The 20,018-nt window shown below is 33.5% G+C and overlaps 2 protein-coding genes across 2 annotated transcripts; both read left to right on the top strand.

Moving 5' to 3' along the window:
* The first annotated feature begins 731 nt into the window (after positions 1–731).
* LOC135834526 (uncharacterized) lies at positions 732–3,727 on the top strand. Its single transcript, XM_065348454.1, has 3 exons — positions 732–932; positions 1,050–1,676; positions 1,801–3,727. Exons 2-3 carry the CDS (start codon positions 1,100–1,102, stop codon positions 3,321–3,323), a joined length of 2,100 nt encoding a protein of 699 aa, XP_065204526.1. The 5' UTR covers positions 732–932; positions 1,050–1,099; the 3' UTR covers positions 3,324–3,727.
* Positions 3,728–7,589: 3,862 nt separating this feature from the next.
* On the top strand, positions 7,590–10,678 carry LOC135834525 (uncharacterized). Its single transcript, XM_065348453.1, has 3 exons — positions 7,590–7,830; positions 7,930–8,538; positions 8,655–10,678. Exons 1-3 carry the CDS (start codon positions 7,758–7,760, stop codon positions 10,562–10,564), a joined length of 2,592 nt encoding a protein of 863 aa, XP_065204525.1. The 5' UTR covers positions 7,590–7,757; the 3' UTR covers positions 10,565–10,678.
* The last annotated feature ends 9,340 nt before the right edge of the window (positions 10,679–20,018 follow it).

Here is a 20,018-nt window from a genome sequence, read left to right as displayed (position 1 = left end):
TTTTGTCAAAAAACTAAGAGTCTACAATTTTTTGAGATAAACTTTTGAAAAATTTGAAAACTGAGTTTCATTAAAATTAATCTGGGGGCGAAAGGAAGCGTCCAAAAAAATTTCATGAGCACAAAGTTGTAGAGAATTAAATTTTGAATCGACATGATGTCGTTAGTTTTTTTCTAGGATGCTTAGTTTTTGATTTTTTAAAGAAAAACTAAAACGTGAAAATCGGGATATTGACTTTTGGGCCACTCGTATGTCTCAAACCCTCATACACAATAAAAAACCACATGGGAATCAATTCGTACATCTGTCAAAATGAGGTGGGAATCAATTCGTACACTTTTTTCATTTTGGGAATCAACTCACCAACTCTCGAAGTTGACCCATTTCACCGCTATTTTTACGTATCCGTTGAAAAAGTTGTAGAAAACCCTTTCACTCGATGAAATGAACCCATCACAAAAAAATCAAAATTCAAAAAAATTCAAGAAATAAACGAATTTTAATTTTTTTGCTATGAGTGTGATGTTTATAAAATTTTTCATGAAATAAGTACCCGCGTAGGTATCTAGATCTACCATCTGACCACTAACGATAAGGAGTAAACAGATAGGCGCCTAGTTAGGTATAGGTATCAATACTTGGAAGTTCAACCGCCAAATGATACGAAAGTAATTAAGAAATTGATAAATTTCGTGGTAATAAATCGATCTGCCTCGATATTGATTGACTTCCTCATTTGATACGTCTCGTTCGTAACTTTTATCAATTCATGATACACATCATATAGAAACACATACAGAGAAAACAAAGTAGCAAAACTCAGTTACCACTCCCCAATAATTCAATATAGACAAAAAATGAAATCTTGTGCTGTGAAATTTTTGTTTATGCTGTTTGCATATTTAATGGAAAACTCAGTCCTATTATTCTAGGTGAGTTTTATTATTTGTTAATAAAAAGGAACGCCATTAGAATAGTGATAGTTCTTTTATTTATTAGGTACCTACCTACCTAGGTACCTACTATCTGAATCGTTTGTGTTTTTTCAGCCACTGCAGCACAAAATTATGACACATTTTCATCTCTGTGTCAAGATCAAATGGTGAAACTTGGATCAAACATTTATCATTTGGATCGATTGACAGCATCATTAAACTCGGATTATTTCGAGAAATTATTCACTTCCGACGATTTTAAGCTCAAAAATGATTCGATTTTAGAAATGGAATCGATAGAAAATGACGAAGTGTTTCCTATTATACTAGATTTAATTCATGGAAAAAAACGCCAATATCAGGTCCTGAATGAGGACAACTATTTTTCTTTATTGAAGGCGATGAACCATTTTGGGATGGAAATATATTTAGAAAATTTTGATAAAATCATAGAAGGTGATTCGAAATTATATTTGCTCCAGGATGCAAAAATATTCGAATTATACGATTTCATCAAGCAGAATAGAGGATTTGATTATTTATTGAATGGTCTTTTTAAACAATTGTCAAAACGATTGGATGTAGTACAAAATATAAGTGAGAAAACATCTTCGTCTGACAAACCACTCGACCACCTTGTTCAACTGATTAGGGAACTTGAGTGCCTGAATGAAAAGACAAGACGATGCCATGTCGTTCCATTATGCGCTACATTGCTAAAGCTCACTCCTAAAGTCTTCGGTAAGTACCTATGAGGAATTTGTATAGTTCTTGTTCATTTTCATTTAGACAAGTAGGATAAGCAAGTGTGGCTCTGTACCCTCTGCAACAATAAGCTTATTAATTTCATCATTATTTTGATTAGGTATAGAAAATTCAAACTTCGGCAGTTATGGTGAGTGTGATTCAGATAACTCGAACGACGAAGAAAGGGAAAGATATACAACTGTGAATAGACGTAACATACAGCTGAAGTCCGATGAGTTTCGAGAAAATGGTGATTTATGCGACTTTACGGTACGCATTAAGAATACCACATTTAAACTCCATAGGCGTGTTTTAGAATCCGTTTCCGGGTACTTTACAGACATTTTCCGAGCTGAATACTCTGAAGCAATCGCTAAGCATAATGGAACCTTGAAGTGTCCAAGAAAAGAGTATATGTTAAGCAATGAAATCAGTCCATCAGTGTTTGGTGATATGCTTCGTTATCTCTATCGGCATTACTGGTATTATGGAGTACTAGAAGAGATATGTCCATGCCGTGAAACTGCGCAAGCTTTCATAATTTCCCAAATTTTAAGAATTGATTTGATATCAGAAGCTTGTGAAACTAGTTTGAAGAAATATCATCAATACCAAAAATCCAAAGATGTGGGGCAAATATTGGATTATACTCATGGAAGACCCGAGTGTGAAAATATATATGTACTTTATATGGTCAAAAATTTGAATGAAAGTTGGCCTAAAATCAACAACATGTCACAATTTTGTTCAGTTAATTGGACTTTACTAGGAAAAATATTAAACGCATCGCATTACGTTGAAGATGATCCAAATAAAATCGTTGAAATATATTCAAAATGGACGAGTTACGATGTCCACAATCGATACCAATTTTTACCAAGAATCGCCCGAATTATAAATCCCTCTTGCGTGGTAAACGATGAAGAATATACCACAGATGCTGCAGAAGGTTTGAACAATCAGTCGCTACAGTTTGTTCGAGCTGAATTATGGAAAATTCTGTCGTCACTTCCTTATACCATTTGTTCAGAAAAAGTAGTGAAAAATACGTCCATAAAATTAGAAGAAATACCAGTGTTTATCGCTACGGAAAGTAAACAATCTGCTGCCGTACTGAATTCTGATTTGGACGTGATTACATTGATGAATAATTCTGACTCTACATGCTCTTTTGAGTACCGAGATACTTATTATTCAAAGGAAAAACATACAATTTCCGCCACTCTGATTGGTGATAATTTATTCATCATTTATAACATGTTCGATCCTAGATTTCAAGTTTACAATTTTTTATTAAAAAAATGCTTCAGATTGCATTTGAATCTCCCCGGTATAGATTACTTCTTCTTTTTCAATCGTGATTATTATGTCTTGTTGAATTGTAATGATGAAATTTATGCATGCTCAAAATTTGGCCAAGTAGCGAAGTATTCGATGCAATTTAATCGCTGGACACTACTTACGAAACCGGGACCATACTCATACTTGTACGATGAGTACTACGAAGAAGACCTCCACTACACAAGTGACGGTTTAAAATGCTTTACAGAACGTATAAAGTACGCAAATCTTCAAAATATATTGTGGAGACATTTGATTTTGAGAAAAATTTATGGAGTCCATTGTCTGGGTTACCTTTGATAGAAACGAGTACTCCAGAAATATTTCAGCTAAGTATGGTCAACGATCATAATTTCATTGTGTCATCCTCGTCAAATATTACCATATCTGACCGCAATTCTACGTATAAAGAGTGGCACTGGGAAGTTCACGAGATACCTCTGGAAGTGCGGAGATTTCAATTTGAACCACACATCGTCGCCCAGTGTGAAGACAGACTGTTGCTACTGATGGATGATGCATTGTACCGATATTATCCTTCAAATGGAAGTTTCAAATTGAATAAAAAATTCCCAAAACTGCCATACTTTGACATTAGGGCTATTGATAGACATCTCGATGTTGGCTCAAAGAAGAGTGACGATTTTTTGTCCTAAAATAAGCAACAAAATGTTTTAAATCAAAAAAACGTATTTTTTCGCAAACTTTCAATTTTTTTAAATTGACTTTAGGACATAAGGCCATCCTAATTTTTTAATATGTTGTTCAGAATGAAAAGTTGTCCATAATATATTTTTTTAGAATTTTTTAGAATCGGAACGGTTTGAAAACTAAATTTTGAAACTTTTTGAGCTAATTTTTCGTACGAAAAAAAGTGGCAACAGTGATTTTCATGATATCACCAAAAAGCCTTTAAAAACCCCTACCTACTGGAAAAAAATTCCATTTTGGTAGGTATCGCGGTTATCGAGTAATCTACGTCCGAAATGGATGATATTTCAAGTTCACTGAAAACTTTGACACCCCATGGCAGCCTTTAAAAAATGGCTGGAGGCCTGCGATTTGCGCCATTGGTCATCACTTTGGAAGGTCTTTCCACAGGAAAAATGTCAAAAAAAATCGCCGACCCCCCCCCTCCTTACCACTTCTTTGTTGAATTGACGTGGAATGACCCAGTATTTTGAAATTTTGTCCATTTCTCATGAAAAAATAAAAAATAAAATTTGATTTAATAGATCTGAAAGACTGAAATTAGATGTATATCACATGTTTGTTCTCTCGAATCGACTGGCGATAGTTTCGAGCTGTTCTGAAGCCTCCAGCGGGTTTTTGGATACTCCAGTTTTCGAGAAAATGCCATAAAAATGGATCAAAATGGATTCGGCAGCATTCAAATTGGAAATTATAGTTTCAGCATTATTTTTCGATCACTTTCGCTATGTATTTTTATAAATACTATGTTTGTGCCGATTCAAAACTAAAATCTTCACGACAGATTATTTTTGGATAAAAATAAAAAATTCATTTTCGCGACTAAATGATCAATAAAAAATTGAAATTTGGTTTGTACCCTATTTTCAACCCCCTAGAGTCGTAAATTCGAGTTTATAAGTGCAGAAGTTCATTTTGACCCAATTTTAGGGATTTTTTTTCGAGAATCTGAAAAATTTTTGAAGGTTTTAGGACAGCTCGAAACCAAAATTTATCGACTCGAGAAGGTCGAAAATAGAGAATAAGCTTTATTTCAGTATTTTTCGTTCACTCGTTGTCGAACCGTAAACTTTTCATTTTTTTTTTCAAGCATAATTGCTGCCTCGCTGGAAAAAATATTGCATTTGAATCGATATGAACAGATTTTGAATATATCTGCCTCAACTGATCGAAGGCCAGACAGAAAGAGGTTATTAGTCCGGCGTATGACAATAGGAGTAATTGCACTCGCCCCCCCACCGATCTTCCGGGACAACTTTTTTCTTAAAGGGGACATCCTAAGGAACATTTTAAAGCAAACTTGCCAAAAAAAAATTGGCCTTATTTACAAAATGGCGGCCATTTTGATTGACAGGTCGGCCAAAATTGCAGATTTTGCGTTTTAACATAGGACTTGCACGAACTTTTTCAAACTTTACAAAGGTAGATCGAAAGATCATGCAAAAATTTATCACCTGTCAAAATTTCAAGTGCTAAAGTGCGTTTTTCGATTTTTGGTGAATTTTTGAAAATCGAATTTAGGCCAAAAATGAGGGAAAAAATCAAAATTTTACCAAATTGACCAAGAAAGCTGAAATTTGTGATATACCCTATTTTCGACATGCCAAATCGATTAGAAACGGTTTTAACCCGTTTTGAGCAGTTCTGGAGCCTCCAGCAGATTTTTGAAACTCGAACAAAATTCCATCAAATTAGAGTTGTAAAGCTAAAATTAATTCTAAAAAGTAATTTCAATACGCTACGAAGTACTGCAGGCTTTCAAGTCGTTTTGGATCCTCCAGCGACTTTTTGAAAATTCCTGAAGCCTCCAGCAGATTTTTGAAACTTCAAATTTTCACAAAATTTCATCAAATGGAGATGGAAAGCTGAAATTTACTCAACACTCCAATTTTAACACCATCTGAAGACGATTTCAGGTGGGTTCAAGTAATTTTAGGGCCTTCAGCGACTTTTTTTGAAAATTACTTACAGGAGCCTCCAGCAGATTTTTGAAACTTGAAATTTTCCCAACATTAATTTATCAAATGGAGTTGGCAAGCTGAAATTTACTTCGCAGACTACATGGTGGTTTAAAATGGTATCAAAGCTTCCAGCTACTTTCAGGAAATTTCAAATTTCCAAAAAAACGTCATACAACCTTTCAAAAAGTTGCTGGAGGCTCCCAAACGACTTGAAATTCACCAGCAGTCAACTTCGTAGCGTATTGAAATTAGTTTGCAGAATGAATTTCGACTCTCCATCTTTAGTTTGATGAAATTTTAAGTTTAAAAAATCTGCTGGAGGCTTCAGGAATTTTCAAAAAGTCGCTGGAGGATCCAAAACGACTTGAAATTCACCTGCAGTACTTAGTAGCGTATTGAAATTAGTTTTTAGAATGAATTTTAGCTTTACAACTCCAATTTGATGGAATTTTGTGGGAATTTCGAGTTTCAAAAATCTGCTGGAGGCTCCAGAACTGCTCAAAACGGGTTAAAACCGTTTCTAATCGATTTGGCATGTCGAAAATAGGGTATATCCCAAATTTCAGCTTTCTTGGTCAATTTGGTAAAATTTTGATTTTTTCACTCATTTTTGGCCTAAATTCGATTTTTAAAAATTCACCAAAAATCGAAAAACGCACTTCAGCACCTGAAATTTTGACAGGTGATAAATTTTTGCATGATCTTCCGATCTACCTTTGTAAAGTTTGAAAAAGTTCGTGCAAGTCCTATGTTAAAACGCAAAATCTGCGATTTCGGCTAACCTGTCAATGAAAATGGCCGCCATTTTGTAATTAAGGCCAACTTTTTTTTGGCAAGTTTGCTTTAAAATGTTCCTCGGGAAGTCAATTTAGAATGTAGTTTCCAAAGACATATGAGTGGCCCAAAAATCAGGATCCCGATTTTATGTTTTAGTTTTTCTTGAAAAAATCAAAAACTAACGACATCATGTCGATTGGAAATTTGATTCTCTACAACTTTGCTACCATGAAATTTTTTTTGTAAGCTTCCTTTCACCTCCAGATCGATTTTAATGAAACTCAGTTTGCAAATTTTTCAAAAGTTCATCTCTAGGTAATAAAAGTTTTAGACCCTTAGTTTTTTGACAAAAATAATGGTCAAATAAAAACATGAATCCTGAATTCGGTTTCTATGGTTCAAATTACCCCCATCTAGACACAATTCCAAGAATGTCATTAGTTTTATTCTAGGATGCTTAGTTTTTGATTTTTGTCAAAAAATCAAGAGTCCACAATTTTTTGAGATGAACTTTTGAAAAATTTGCAAACTGAGTTTCATTAAAATCAATCTGGTGGCGAAAGGAAGCGTCCAAAACAAAATTTCATGAGCGAAAAGTTGTAGAGAATTAAATTTTGAATCGACATGATGTCGTTAGTTTATTTCTAGGATGCTTAGTTTTTGATTTTTTTAAGAAAAACTAAAACATGAAAATTGGGATATTGACTTTTGGGCCAGTCGTATGTCTCAAACCCTCATACACAATAAAAAACCACATGGGAATCAATTCGCACACTTTTTTCATTTTGTGAATCAACTCACCAACTCTCAAAGTTGACCCATTTGACCCCTATTTTTACGTATCCGTTGAAAAATTTGTAGAAAACCCTTTCACTCGATGAAATGAACCCATCACAAAAAAAATCAAAATTCAAAAAATAAACAAATTTTTATTTTTTTGCTATGAGTGCGATTCTTATCAAATTTTTCATGAAATAAGTACCTTCGTAGGTAAGTATCTAGATCTACCATCTGACCACTAACGATAAGAAATAAACAGATAGACACCTAGTTAGATATCAATATTTGGAAGTTCAGCCGCCAAATGATATGAAAGTAATCAAGAAATTGATAAATTCCGTGGTAATAAATCGATCTGCCTCGATATTGGTTGACTTCCTCATTTGATACGCCTCTTTCGTAACTTTTATCAATTCATGATACACGTCATAAAAACACATCAAGAGAAAACAAAGTAGCAAAACTCAGTTACTACTCCCCAATTCAATATACTCGTAGACAAAAAATGATATCTTGTGCAGTGAAATTTTTGTTTATACTGTTTGCATTTAATGGAAAACTCAATCCTATTATTCTAGGTGAGTTTCATTATTCGTTAATAAAAAGGAACGCTATTAGAATAGTTCTTTTATTTATTGGGTAGGTACCTACTATCTGAATCGTTTATGTTTTTTCAGCTACTGCAGCACAAAATCATGACACGTTTTCATCTCTGTGTCAAGATCAAATGGTGAAACTCGGATCAAACATTTATCATTTGGATCGATTGACAGCATCATTAAACTCGGATTATTTCGAGAAATTATTCACTTCCGACGATTTTAAGCACAAAAATGATTCGATTATAGAAATGGAATCGATAGAAAATGACGAAGTGTTTCCTATTATACTAGATTTAATTCATGGAAAAAAACGCCAATATCAGGTCCTGAATGAGGACAACTATTTTTCACTATTGAAGGCGATGAACCATTTTGGGATGGAAATATATTTGGAAAATTTTGATAAAATCATAGAAGGTGATTCGAATGATGCAAAAATATTCGAATTATACGATTTCATCAAGCAGAATAGAGGATTTGATTATTTATTGAATGGTCTTTTTAAACAATTGTCAAAACGATTGGATGTAGTACAAAATATAAGTGAGAAAACATCGTCGTCTGACAAACCACTCGACCACCTTGTTCAACTGATTAGGGAACTTGGGTGCCTGAATGAAAAGACAAGATGCCATGTCGTTCCATTGTGCGCTACATTGCTAAAGCTCACTCCTAAAGTCTTCGGTAAGTACCTTTGAGGAATTTGTAGTTCTTGTTTATTTGGACAAGTAGGATAAGCAAATGTGGCTCTGTACCCTCTGCAACAATAAGCTTATTAATTTCATCATTATTTTGATTAGGTATAGAAAATTCAAACTTCCGCAGCTATGGCGAGTGTGATTCAGATAACTCGAACGATGACGAAGAAAGGGAAAGATATACAACAGTGAATAGCCGTGACATTCGTCTGAAGTCGGATGAGTTTCGAGAAAATGGTGATTTTTGCGACTTCATGGTACGGATTAAGGATACTACATTCAAACTCCATAGGCGTGTTTTAGAATCCGTTTCCGGGTACTTTACAGATATTTTCCGAGCTGAATACTCTGAAGCAATCGCTAAGCATAATGGAACGTTGAAGTGTCCAAGAAAAGATAAGGAATATATACTAAGCAATAAAATCGATCCATCAGTGTTTAATGTTACGCTTCGTTATCTTTATCGGGGTTACTCGCCTCATACGTTTCAAGAAGAGGAATGTAGATATTGTAGATGGAGTGAAATTACGCAAGCTTTCATAATTTCCCATATTTTAAGAATTGATTCGTTATCAAGAGCGTGTGAAATTCGTCTGAAGGATCTGAAGGATGAGTATCAATACCTAAGGTCCGAAAATGTGGGGCAAATATTGGATTTTACTCATGGAAAACCCGAGTGTGAAGATTTATATGTAATGTTTATGGTCAGAAATTTGAATGAAAGTTGGCCTAAGATCAACAACATGTCACAATTTTGTTCAGTTAATTGGACTTTACTAGAGAAAATATTGATGAACGCGTCGCATTTTGTTGAAGATGATCCAAATAAAATCGTTGAAATATATTCAAAATGGACGAGTTACAATGCCCGCAATCGATACCAACTTTTACCAAGAATCGCCCGAATTATAAATCCCTCTTGCGTGGTAAACGATGAAGAATATACCACAGATGTTGCAGAAGGTTTGCACAATCAGTCGCAACAGTTTGTTCGAGCTGAATTATGGAAAATTCTGTCGTCACTTCCTTATACCATTTGTTCAGAAAAAGTAGTGAAAAATACGTCCATAAAATTAGAAGAAATACCAGTGTTTATCGCTACTGAAAGTGAACAATCTGCTGCCGTACTGAATTTTGATTTGGATGTGATTACATCGATGAATAATTCTGACTCTACATGCTCTTTTGAGTACCGAGATATATCATATTCAAAGGAAAAACATACAATTTCCGCCACTCTGATTGGTGACAATTTATTCATCATTTATAACTTTTTGGATCCTAGATTTCAAGTTTACAATTTTTTATTGAAAAAATGCTTCAGATTGCATTTGAATCTCCCCGGTCTAGATAGCATCTTCCTTTTCAATCGTGATTATTATGTGTTGTTGAATTGTAATGATGAAATTTATGCATGCTCAAAATTTGGCCAAGTAGCGAAGTATTCGATGCAATTTAATCGCTGGACAGTACTTCCGATACCGAGACCATGCTCATTTTTGTTCGGTGAGTATCACGAAGAAGACCTCCACTACACAAGTGACGGGAAAATGCTTTACAGAACGTATAAAGTACACAAATCTTCGAGTTATAAGGTGGAGACATTTGATTTTGAGAAAAATTTATGGGGTCCATTGTCTGGGTTACCTTTGATAGAAACGAGTACTCCAAAAATATTTCAGCTAAGTATGGTCAACGATCATAATTTCATTGTGTCATCCTGGTCAAATATTATCATATCTGACCGCAATTCTACGTATAAAGAGTGGCACTGGAAAGTTCACGAGATACCTCTGGAAGTGTGGAGATTTAAATTTGAAACACACAATATCGTCGCCCAATGTGAAGACAGACTGTTGCTACTGATGGATGATGCATTGTACCGATATTATCCTTCAAATGGAAGTTTCGAATTGAATAAAAAATTCCCAAAACTGCCATACTATGACATTAGGGCTATTGATAGACATCTCGATGTTGGCTCAAAGAAGAGTGACGATTTTTTGTCCTAAAATAAGCAACAAAATGTTTTAAATCAAAAAAAACGTATTTTTTCGCAAACTTTCAATTTTTTTAAATTGACTTTAAGACATATAATGCCATCCCAATTTTTTAATATATGTTGTTCAGCACGAAAAGTTGTCAATAATATATTTTTTTCAGAATTTTTAGAATCGGAACGATTTGAAAACTAAATTTTGAAACTTGAGCTAATTTTTCGTACGAAAAAAAGTGGCAAAACTTATTTTCATGATATCACCAAAAAGCCTTTCAAAACCCCTACCTATTGGAAAAAATTCCATTTTGGTAGGTATCGCGGTTATCGAGTAATCTACTTCTGAAATGGATGATATTTCAAGTTCACTGAAAACTTTGACACCCCATGGCAGCCTTTCAAAAACGGCTAGAGGGCTGCGATTTGCGCCATTGGTCATCTCTTCGGAAGGTCTTTCCACAGGGAAAATTTCAAAAAAATCGCCGACCCTCCCTACCACTTCTTGGTCTAATTAATATGGAATGACCCAGTATTTTGATTTGGTCCATTTCTCATGAAAAAATAAAAAATAAAATTTGATTTAATTGATCTGAAAGGTTGAAATTTGATTTACATCACATGTTTGTTCTCTCGAATCGACTGGCGATAGTTTCGAGCTGTTCTGAAGCCTCCAGCAGGTTTTTGGATACTCCAGTTTTCGAGAAAATGCCATAGGGTCATTCCATGTCGACTCAACCAACGTTTCTGAGTCATGTCTTTCGATTTCGCTTGTTTTTTCCTATTAAGGGGATATTGTCAATACATAGTAGTAGTATAACCAAAATGCCTTATTTTACATTGGTCTTATGGGACAAACTTTAATGTTATAATTTAGAGCCGCGGATGCATGGAATGGGCTCAAATTTGAAATTCATGTTTTTCAGGACATTTTGAACAATCTTGTGCATGCATTTGTCAATATGTTGAATAGTTTTTCAATAAATACAGTTTTAAGAAACGTTTGATTTTTTTTCAAAAAGTCCAACATTTCATTAAATTGTATTTTTTCGAAAACTACTCAACGTATCGACAAATGCATGCACAGGATTGTTCAAAATGTTTTGAAAAACATATTATACCCAATTTGAAGCTATTCCATGCACAAATGGCTCTGAATTATGTGTTTGAAATTTTTGGCAGGCTGACAGATATACTACCATGTATTGAGAATATCCCCTTAAGTACAGATCAAAATTTTGCTTTTTGGCAAAAATTGATAAAAAATTTTGCTTTTGATGAAATTTGTAAAAATCTGCGGCCTACCTTTTTTCCAAAAAATTGTTCAAAAATCTACCTGTTTTGCCAGAAACTGTTAATTGATAATTACTAAAAAGTTCTCCTTTTTTCGCAATACATAATTATTGAAAAGTTTTGAAAGGGTCTTTCTTTGTTTATATCTTATTCTCAAAAAGTTCCGCTCTTGGCTAACACTGTAATTCTTGATGAGGCTTTTTTGAAAATTAACAAAAAAAATATTGTTTTATCGCAAAAAATTCCAATAGGTACTTAATTTAAACTTTTATCACCGCAAAAGTCCAAAATTTACCCCAAAGCGTCGCTTTCTCCCCAAATGTATTCTAAAAACACTCAATCACTCTCATCAAAAATCAAAATAATGTCCAGTTTTTCAATAAAAGTTGCGAAAAAGTATTATCACTCTTTCCAACAATTGGCAAAAAGTCCTGGTTTCATTTCTTAAAAAGTCTAAAAAAATGATAACTTTTTGGCAACATTGCAAACTCTTACCAAAAATATATTTAAAAAAAAATCGTTTTTAACCCTATAGTTTTACCTAATAAAAGCAACAAAAATAATGGCAAAAAATGTACTTAAACTATGTGACGGTAGGGGATGTGCCCACAGCTTCCACCTAGAGGGAAGATGTGTTCCTCCGGAGTGGCAGCACTGACTAAGTAGTGCACTCTGTCGGATTAGTTTGAGTATAGCCACTCCGCCATTAGAGATGTTACAATACGTTGAGTATATTTTCACTGGTGTTCCTATTCGGATGCATTAGCATTTCAGAGCTTCCACTTGCAATCGATATTGCAAGTGCCTTTTTTAATAATGTTTGTGCGTTTTATTTGTAATTATTCTATTCGGTTTTATATCAGAGATGTTTACAATAAAACTTGTCACATCATTTGCGGTCTATGATCTATTTTGCGGTGTCTCGTCACCTTTGCTGATTGATATCTTTCGTAAGGATATCGGGCAAGTTTAGGTTCCCTGGGCTTACTATATGCTGGTCATATACTGGGCTTTCCCTCTGAATACCAAGGACCGTCCTAGTCACCACAACTACATAATTTTTTTGTCAATAACTACCAAACTTGCTACTTTTTGCTAAAATTGAGAATTTCTTTTTTTTTTACCAAATCAACAATCTTGTTTCTTTTAAATTTACAAAAATGTTTTGTTTTTTAGTTTTAAAAAAATCATTTTTTATCAGAAATTACCAAAAATTTCAGTAGTTCTTTTTCTGTTTGCTAAGATTATTAAAGTCTCGACTCAAATGACTCAATCTGCTGCACCCTCTGCATGAATTGGTGAAAATTTTCAACCTTGCATATGTATATGACTTAATCTGGTCAAATATCTCATGTCAAGAAATTTTGAGGTTTCGCTTAACTTTTACCATCAACTTTTGAAAATTTCTGAAAAAAAGCTAAGCGAAAGCTCAAAACTTCTTGACATGTGGTATTTGACCTAAAATAACAACCTCTCAGTAAAAAGGCTTTGAAGTGTAGATGTGCAAGCTTACGTTGAAAGTACAAAAAATTGTGTAGTAAGCTGAAAAAACATTTGATGGGCAGACAAAAATACTTATGTTGTAGGTACCCTGAAAGATCTAAGTTGAAAAACAATTTTCAACAGAAAAAAACTCTCAAAAGTTTATGGTAAAAGTTCAGTGAAAGCTTTAAAGTTCATGACATGAGGTAATGTTGACGATGCACCCTGAATGTTTTTTTATAAAATCAACTTTTTGTCATAACTTTGTTTCACATTTCAAAATTTAGTAAATGGTTTTCAAGCTTTTTTCAGCTCATGGTGAAAATTGTTGAACTTTCAACATAAACCTGCATATCTATGTACTATTCAAAAATTTTCTATCAAGCGGCTGTTTATCAAAATCGGTTCAGCTATTGCAGAGATCTTGCTGAGACAAAAAACCGACTCATAATGAATTTTTAAACTTTCGCTGAACTTTTGCCAACAATTTTTAAAAGCTGATTACAGTCTAGAATGGTTTTTTCACTGTGCTCTTTCAAGGTACAATCTGTATATTTTTTTTACACATCAAATAAGATCAAATACTGCATGACCACAACTTTCAACTTTTGAACGTTTTTTTTTGTCATAAGTATTTTTCCTCAGAGACTTTTTGAGGTACAATGTAGGTACTTTTTCATTATACATGCTACGAAAGTATAAGTTTTCCGCCCTCCGTGCATGCTACGAAAATGCTCTATGTTTACCCGGGTCGAAAATGAAGATCTTTTATCTTTTAAAGCGCCCTGGAGGCGGAAAAAAGCATTCTACGGAAAAATGAAGTCGAGGAAAATTGTAGAGAATTGAATTTCCGATCGACATAATGCCTTTAGTTTTTTTCTAGGAGGCTTAGTATTCGATATATTTACTATGCCAAAAAGGGGTCATGCTCATCACTTTAACCAAAAACGGGCGTAAAACTTATTTTCGTAGCATGAATAATGAAAAATATCTTACAATGCAAGAAGCGACGTGAAGAATGTTTGATCTCGTGCTTTAACTCCCCTCGCCTTCGGCTCGGTGAGTCAAATTGCACTCGACCAAACATACTTCACTTTCGCTCCTTGTATTGTAATATACTATTGTGTACCCACCAAATATAGCATAATCGATTATTGAGCTTTTTTGAGCTTATAGTGTAACTGTTTGAAGTTTCAACATAAACCTGCACAGTGCACAACTACACTTCAAGTACAAAGCCTTTCTCGATATGTCATTCATCAAAATTGGTTCAGCAGTTGCTAAGATCTCACAGACAAAAGAATCAGCGTCATAATTCAAAACTTTCAAGCTTTCACTTAGCTTTGACCTGGAACTTTTTGAAACTTTTTTTCTTCAAGATTTGTCTTTTTGTGATGCTCTTTCAAAGTAGGTATATAATATAGTACGTACTTCTTTATATACGTTGAAGGCTTTGAGTATAGAGTTAACATCAATTATTGAGCTTTTTTGAGCTTAAGGCACAACTTTTTTGTGAACTTTTTTCTTAAACATGTGACTTCTTTTGATGCTCTTTCAAGGTATAATATACGTACTACTGTGTATACATTGAATGCACTACATATAGGCTAAAATCAATTATTGAGCTTTTTTGAGCTTTACAGCGCAACTTTTTGAACTTTTAATTAAAACCTGCACATCTTCGGGTCAAAAGCTGTTTTTTGAGACATCATAGAGCAAAATCGGTTCAGCCGTTGCTGAGATCTTAGAGTCAAAAGAATCTGGTCATAATTGAGCTTTTTTTGAGCTTTTTACAGCACAGCTTTTTTTGTAAACATTTTTCTTCAAAATTCGACTTCTTTCGATGCTCTTTCAAGGTATAATATACATACTTCTCTACATACATCAAATACGCTAAATATAGGCTAAAATCAATTATTGAGCTTTTTTGAGCTTTAAGGTACAACTTTTTTGTAAACTCCTTTCTTCGACATTAGACTTCTTTTGATGCTCTTTCAAGGTATAATATTCGCACTTCTCTGTATACATTGAATGCGCTTCATATAGGCTAAATTCAATTATTGAGCTTTTTTTGAGCTTTAAGGCGCAACTTTTTTGAAAACTTTTTTCTTTGACATTAGACTTCTTTCGATGCTCTTTCAAGGTATAATATACATACTTCTCTGTATACGTTAAATGCGCTATGTATAGGCTAAAATCAATTATTGAGCTTTTTTGAGCTTTATGGTGCAACTTTTTGAACTTTTGATAAAAACCTGCACATCTACGGGTCAAAAGCTTTTTTTTGAGACTTCGTTGATCAAAATCGGTTCAGCCGTTCCTGAGATCTCAGTATTACAAAAATCCGGTCATAATTTTAATATATAGACTAGCCAACCCGTTAATCGCGCATACTGCGCGATTCTTCAAAACCTAAATGTACATTTTAAAAATTCAGTAGCTAATATGTAGAATAATCATGATTTTTTCACTGTTAGTTATTGGAAAATTCAAAAAAATGAGCTTCGCTTTTTCAAAAAGAATTGCAAAAAGGTATAATTTTTTTGACAATTATTGTCAAGAAGCCTTGTTTTTTTCCTATTAAGGGGATATTCTCAATACATAGTAGTAGTATAACCAAAATGCCTTATTTTACATTGGTCTTATGGGACAAACTTTAATGTTATAATTTAGAGCCGCGGATGCATGGAATGGGCTCAAATTTGAAATACTTCCATGTTTTTCAAGACATTTTGAACAATCTTGTGCATGCATTTTGTCAATACGTTGAATAGTTTTTCAATAAATACAGTTTTAAGAAACGTTGGATTTTTCCTCAAAAAGTTCAACATTTCATCAAATCGAATTTTTTTGAAAACTACTCAATGTATTGACAAATGCATGCACAGGATTGTTCAAAATGTTTTGAAAAACGTATTATACGCAATTTGAAGCTATTCCATGCACAAATGGCTCTGAATTATGTGTTTGAAGTTTGGCAGGCGGACAGATATATGTACTACCATGTATTGAGAATATCCCCTTAAGTACATATCAAAATTTTGCTTTTTGGCAAAAATTGATAAAAAATTTTGCTTTTAATAAAATTTGTAAAAAATCTGCGGCCTACCTTTTTTCCAAAAAATTGTTCAAAAATCTACCTGTTTTGCCAGAAACTGTTAATTGATAATTAGGTACTAAAAAGTTCTACTTTTTTCGCAATACATAATTATTGAAAAGTTTTGAAAGGGTCTTTCTTTGTTTATATCTTATTCTCAAAAGGTTCTGCTCTTGGCTAACATTGTAATTCTTGATGAGGCTTTTTTAAAAATTAACAGAAAAAAAATATTGTTTTATCGCAAAAAATTCCAATATGTACCTACTTATTTCAACTGTCATCACCAAAAGTCGAAAATTTACCCCAAAGCGTCGCTTTCTCCCCAAATGTACTCTAAAAACACTCAATCACTCTCATCAAAAATCAAAATAATGTCCAGTTTTTCAATAAAAGTTGCGAAAAAGTATTATCACTCTTTCCAACAATTGGCGAAAAGTCCTGGTTTCATTTCTTAAAAAGTCTAAAAAAATGATAACTTTTTGGCAACATTGCAAACTCTTACCAAAAATATCAAAAAAAACTTGTTTTTTACCCTATAGTTTTACCTAATAAAAGCAACAAAAATAATTGCAAAAAATGTAAACGTCGTATTTTTTTTTTGTAGATAACTACCAAACTTGCTACTTTTTGCTAAAATTGAGAATTTCTTTTTTTACCAAATCAACAATCTTGTTTCTTTTTAATTTACAAAAATGTTTTGTTTTTTAGTTTTAAAAAAATCATTTTTTATCAGAAATTACCAAAAATTTTAGTAGTTCTTTTTCTGTTTGCTAAGATTATCAAAGTCTCGAATCAAATGACTCAATCTGCTGCACCCTAGCTGCACCCTCTGCATAAATTGGTGAATACATTCAACCTTGCATATACGTATATGATCAAATATCTCATGTCAAAAAATTTTGAGGTTTCGCTTAACTTTTACCATCAACTTTTGAAAATTTCTGAAAAAAAGCTAAGCGAAAGCTCAAAACTTCTTGACATGTGGTATTTGACCTAAAATAACAACCTCTCAGTAAAAAGGCTTTGAAGTGTAGATGTGCAAGCTTATGTTGAAAGCACAAAAAATTTTGTAGTAAGCTGAAAAAACATTTGATGGGCAGACAAAAATACTTATCCTGTACCCTGAAAGATCTAAGTTGAAAAACAATTTTTAACAGAAAAAAACTCATGTTTATGGTAAAAGTTCAGCGAAAGCTTTAAAGTTCATGACATGAGGTAATGTTGACGATGCACCCTGAATGTTTTTTTATTATAAAATCAACTTTTTGTCGTAACTTCGTTTCACATTTCAAAATTTAGTAAATGGTTTTCAAGCTTTTTTTAGCTCATGGAGAAAATTGTTGAACTTTCAACATAAACCTGCATATCTATGTACTATTCAAAACCTTTCTATCAAGCGGCTGTTTATCAAAATCGGTTCAGCTGTTGCAGAGATCTTGCTGTGACAAAAAACCAACTCATAATGAACTTTTAAACTTTCGCTGAACTTTTGCCAACAATTTTTAAAAGCTTTTTACAGTCTAGAATGGTTTTTTCACTGTGCTTTTTCAAGGTAGGTACAATCTGTATAATTTTTTTACACATCAAATAAGATCAAATACTGCATGACCACAACTTTCAACTTTTGAAAGTTTTTTTTTGTCATAAGTTTTCTTCCGCGGAGACTTTTTGAGGTACAATGTAGGTACTTAGTGTACCCACCGAATATGGCATAATTGATTATTGAGCTTTTTTGAGCTTATAGTGTAACTGTTTGAACTTTCAACATGAACCTGCACATTTAGGTACACTTCAAAACCTTTCTCGATATGTCATTTATCAAAATTAGTTCAGCAGTTGCTAAGATCTCACCGACAAAAGAATCAGGTCATAATTCAAAACTTTCAAGCATTCACTTAGCTTTGACCTGGAACTTTTTTAAACTTTTTTTCTTCAAGATTTGTCTTTTTGTGATGCTCTTTCAAAGTACATAATATAGTACGTAGGTACTTCTTTATATACGTTGAAGGCTTTGACTATAGAGTTAACATCAATTATTGAGCTTTTTTGAGCTTGAGGCGCAACTTTTTTGTGAAATGTTTTCTTACACATTTGACTTCTTTTGATGCTCTTTCAAGGTATAATATACGTACTACTGTGTATACATTGAATGCACTACGTATAGGCTAAAATCAATTATTGAGCTTTTTTGAGCTTTACGGCGCAACTTTTTGAACTTTTAATTAAAACCTGCACATCTATGGGTCAAAAGCTGTTTTTTGAGACATCGTAGAGCAAAATCGGTTCAGCCGTTGCTGAGATCTTAGAGTCAAAAGAATCTGGTCATAATTGAGCTTTTTTTGAGCTTTTTACAGCACAGCTTTTTTTGTAAACATTTTTCTTCAACATTCGACTTCTTTCGATGCTCTTTCAAGATATAATATACATACTTCTCTACACACGTCAAATACGCTAAATATAGGCTAAAATCAATTATTGAGCTTTTTTGAGCTTTAAGGCGCAACTTTTTTGTAAACTTTTTTCTTCGATATTAGACTTCTTTCGATGCTCTTTCAAGATATAATATACATACTTCTCTACATACGTCAAATACGCTAAATATAGGCTAAAATCAATTTATTGAGCTTTTTTGAGCTTTAAGGCGCAACTTTCTTGTAAACTTTTTTCTTCGACATTAGACTTCTTCCGGTGCTCTTTCAAGGTATAATATACGTACTTCTCTGTATACATTAACTGCGCTACGTATAGGCTAAATTCAATTATTGAGCTTTTTTGAGCTTTAAGGCGCAACTTATTTGAAAACTTTTTTCTTCAACATTACACTTCTTTCGATGCTCTTTCAAGGTATAATATACGTACTTCTCTGTATACGTTGAATGCGCTACGTATAGGCTAAAATCAATTATTGAGCTTTTTTGAGCTTTACGGCGCAACTTTTTGAACTTTTGATAAAAACCTGCACATCTACGGGTCAAAAGCTTTTTTTTGAGACTTTGTCGATCAAAATCGGTTCAGCCGTTCCGGAGATCTCAGTATTACAAAAATCCGGTCATAATTTTAATATATAGATACCCATTCAGTAAGTAAGAACCTCGCAATTAGTTTGGTCCTAGCTCCCTCAGGGGGCGGATGTGGGGGGGCTTCCATTAATTTCACATTGTCTCGAGATACTCAACTTAAGCAGTCCATTCCTCCAAAACTATGATACTTTGATCAAAACTGATTTCACAGTTCGAAGAGGCATTGCATTTAAAACTTTTTAAGCATTTTGAAATTTTCAAAATTTAAAAGTTGAACTTTCAAATTGGAAGTTCAAAATTCAAAATGGCGCTGTAAGTGGGAGCTACCATTTAAAATTTTGAAAAAATTTCCATAGATGTATCTTTTGATGCTTTTTCAAAATATTCAAGTTTTGAGATAGGACCTCTTGATGGAGGGGAGCACCCCCCTAATTTTGAGTAAAACTTTCAGAAGAAAATCTAGGGCATGTGATGTATCGAATTCTATGTTTTTGGTGACGCTGAACACGAATATGACGTCCGATTTTTGATAGAACCCCATCCATGGCCCCCAGCACCTCCCTAAAGGGGGTAAAAGTTCA

Source organism: Planococcus citri, chromosome 2 (genome assembly GCF_950023065.1).
Source record: "Planococcus citri chromosome 2, ihPlaCitr1.1, whole genome shotgun sequence".
In the NCBI taxonomy this organism is placed as follows: domain Eukaryota; kingdom Metazoa; phylum Arthropoda; class Insecta; order Hemiptera; family Pseudococcidae; genus Planococcus; species Planococcus citri.
Note: the sequence above shows the minus strand (reverse complement) of the source record. Positions and strands in the feature narration are given on the sequence as shown.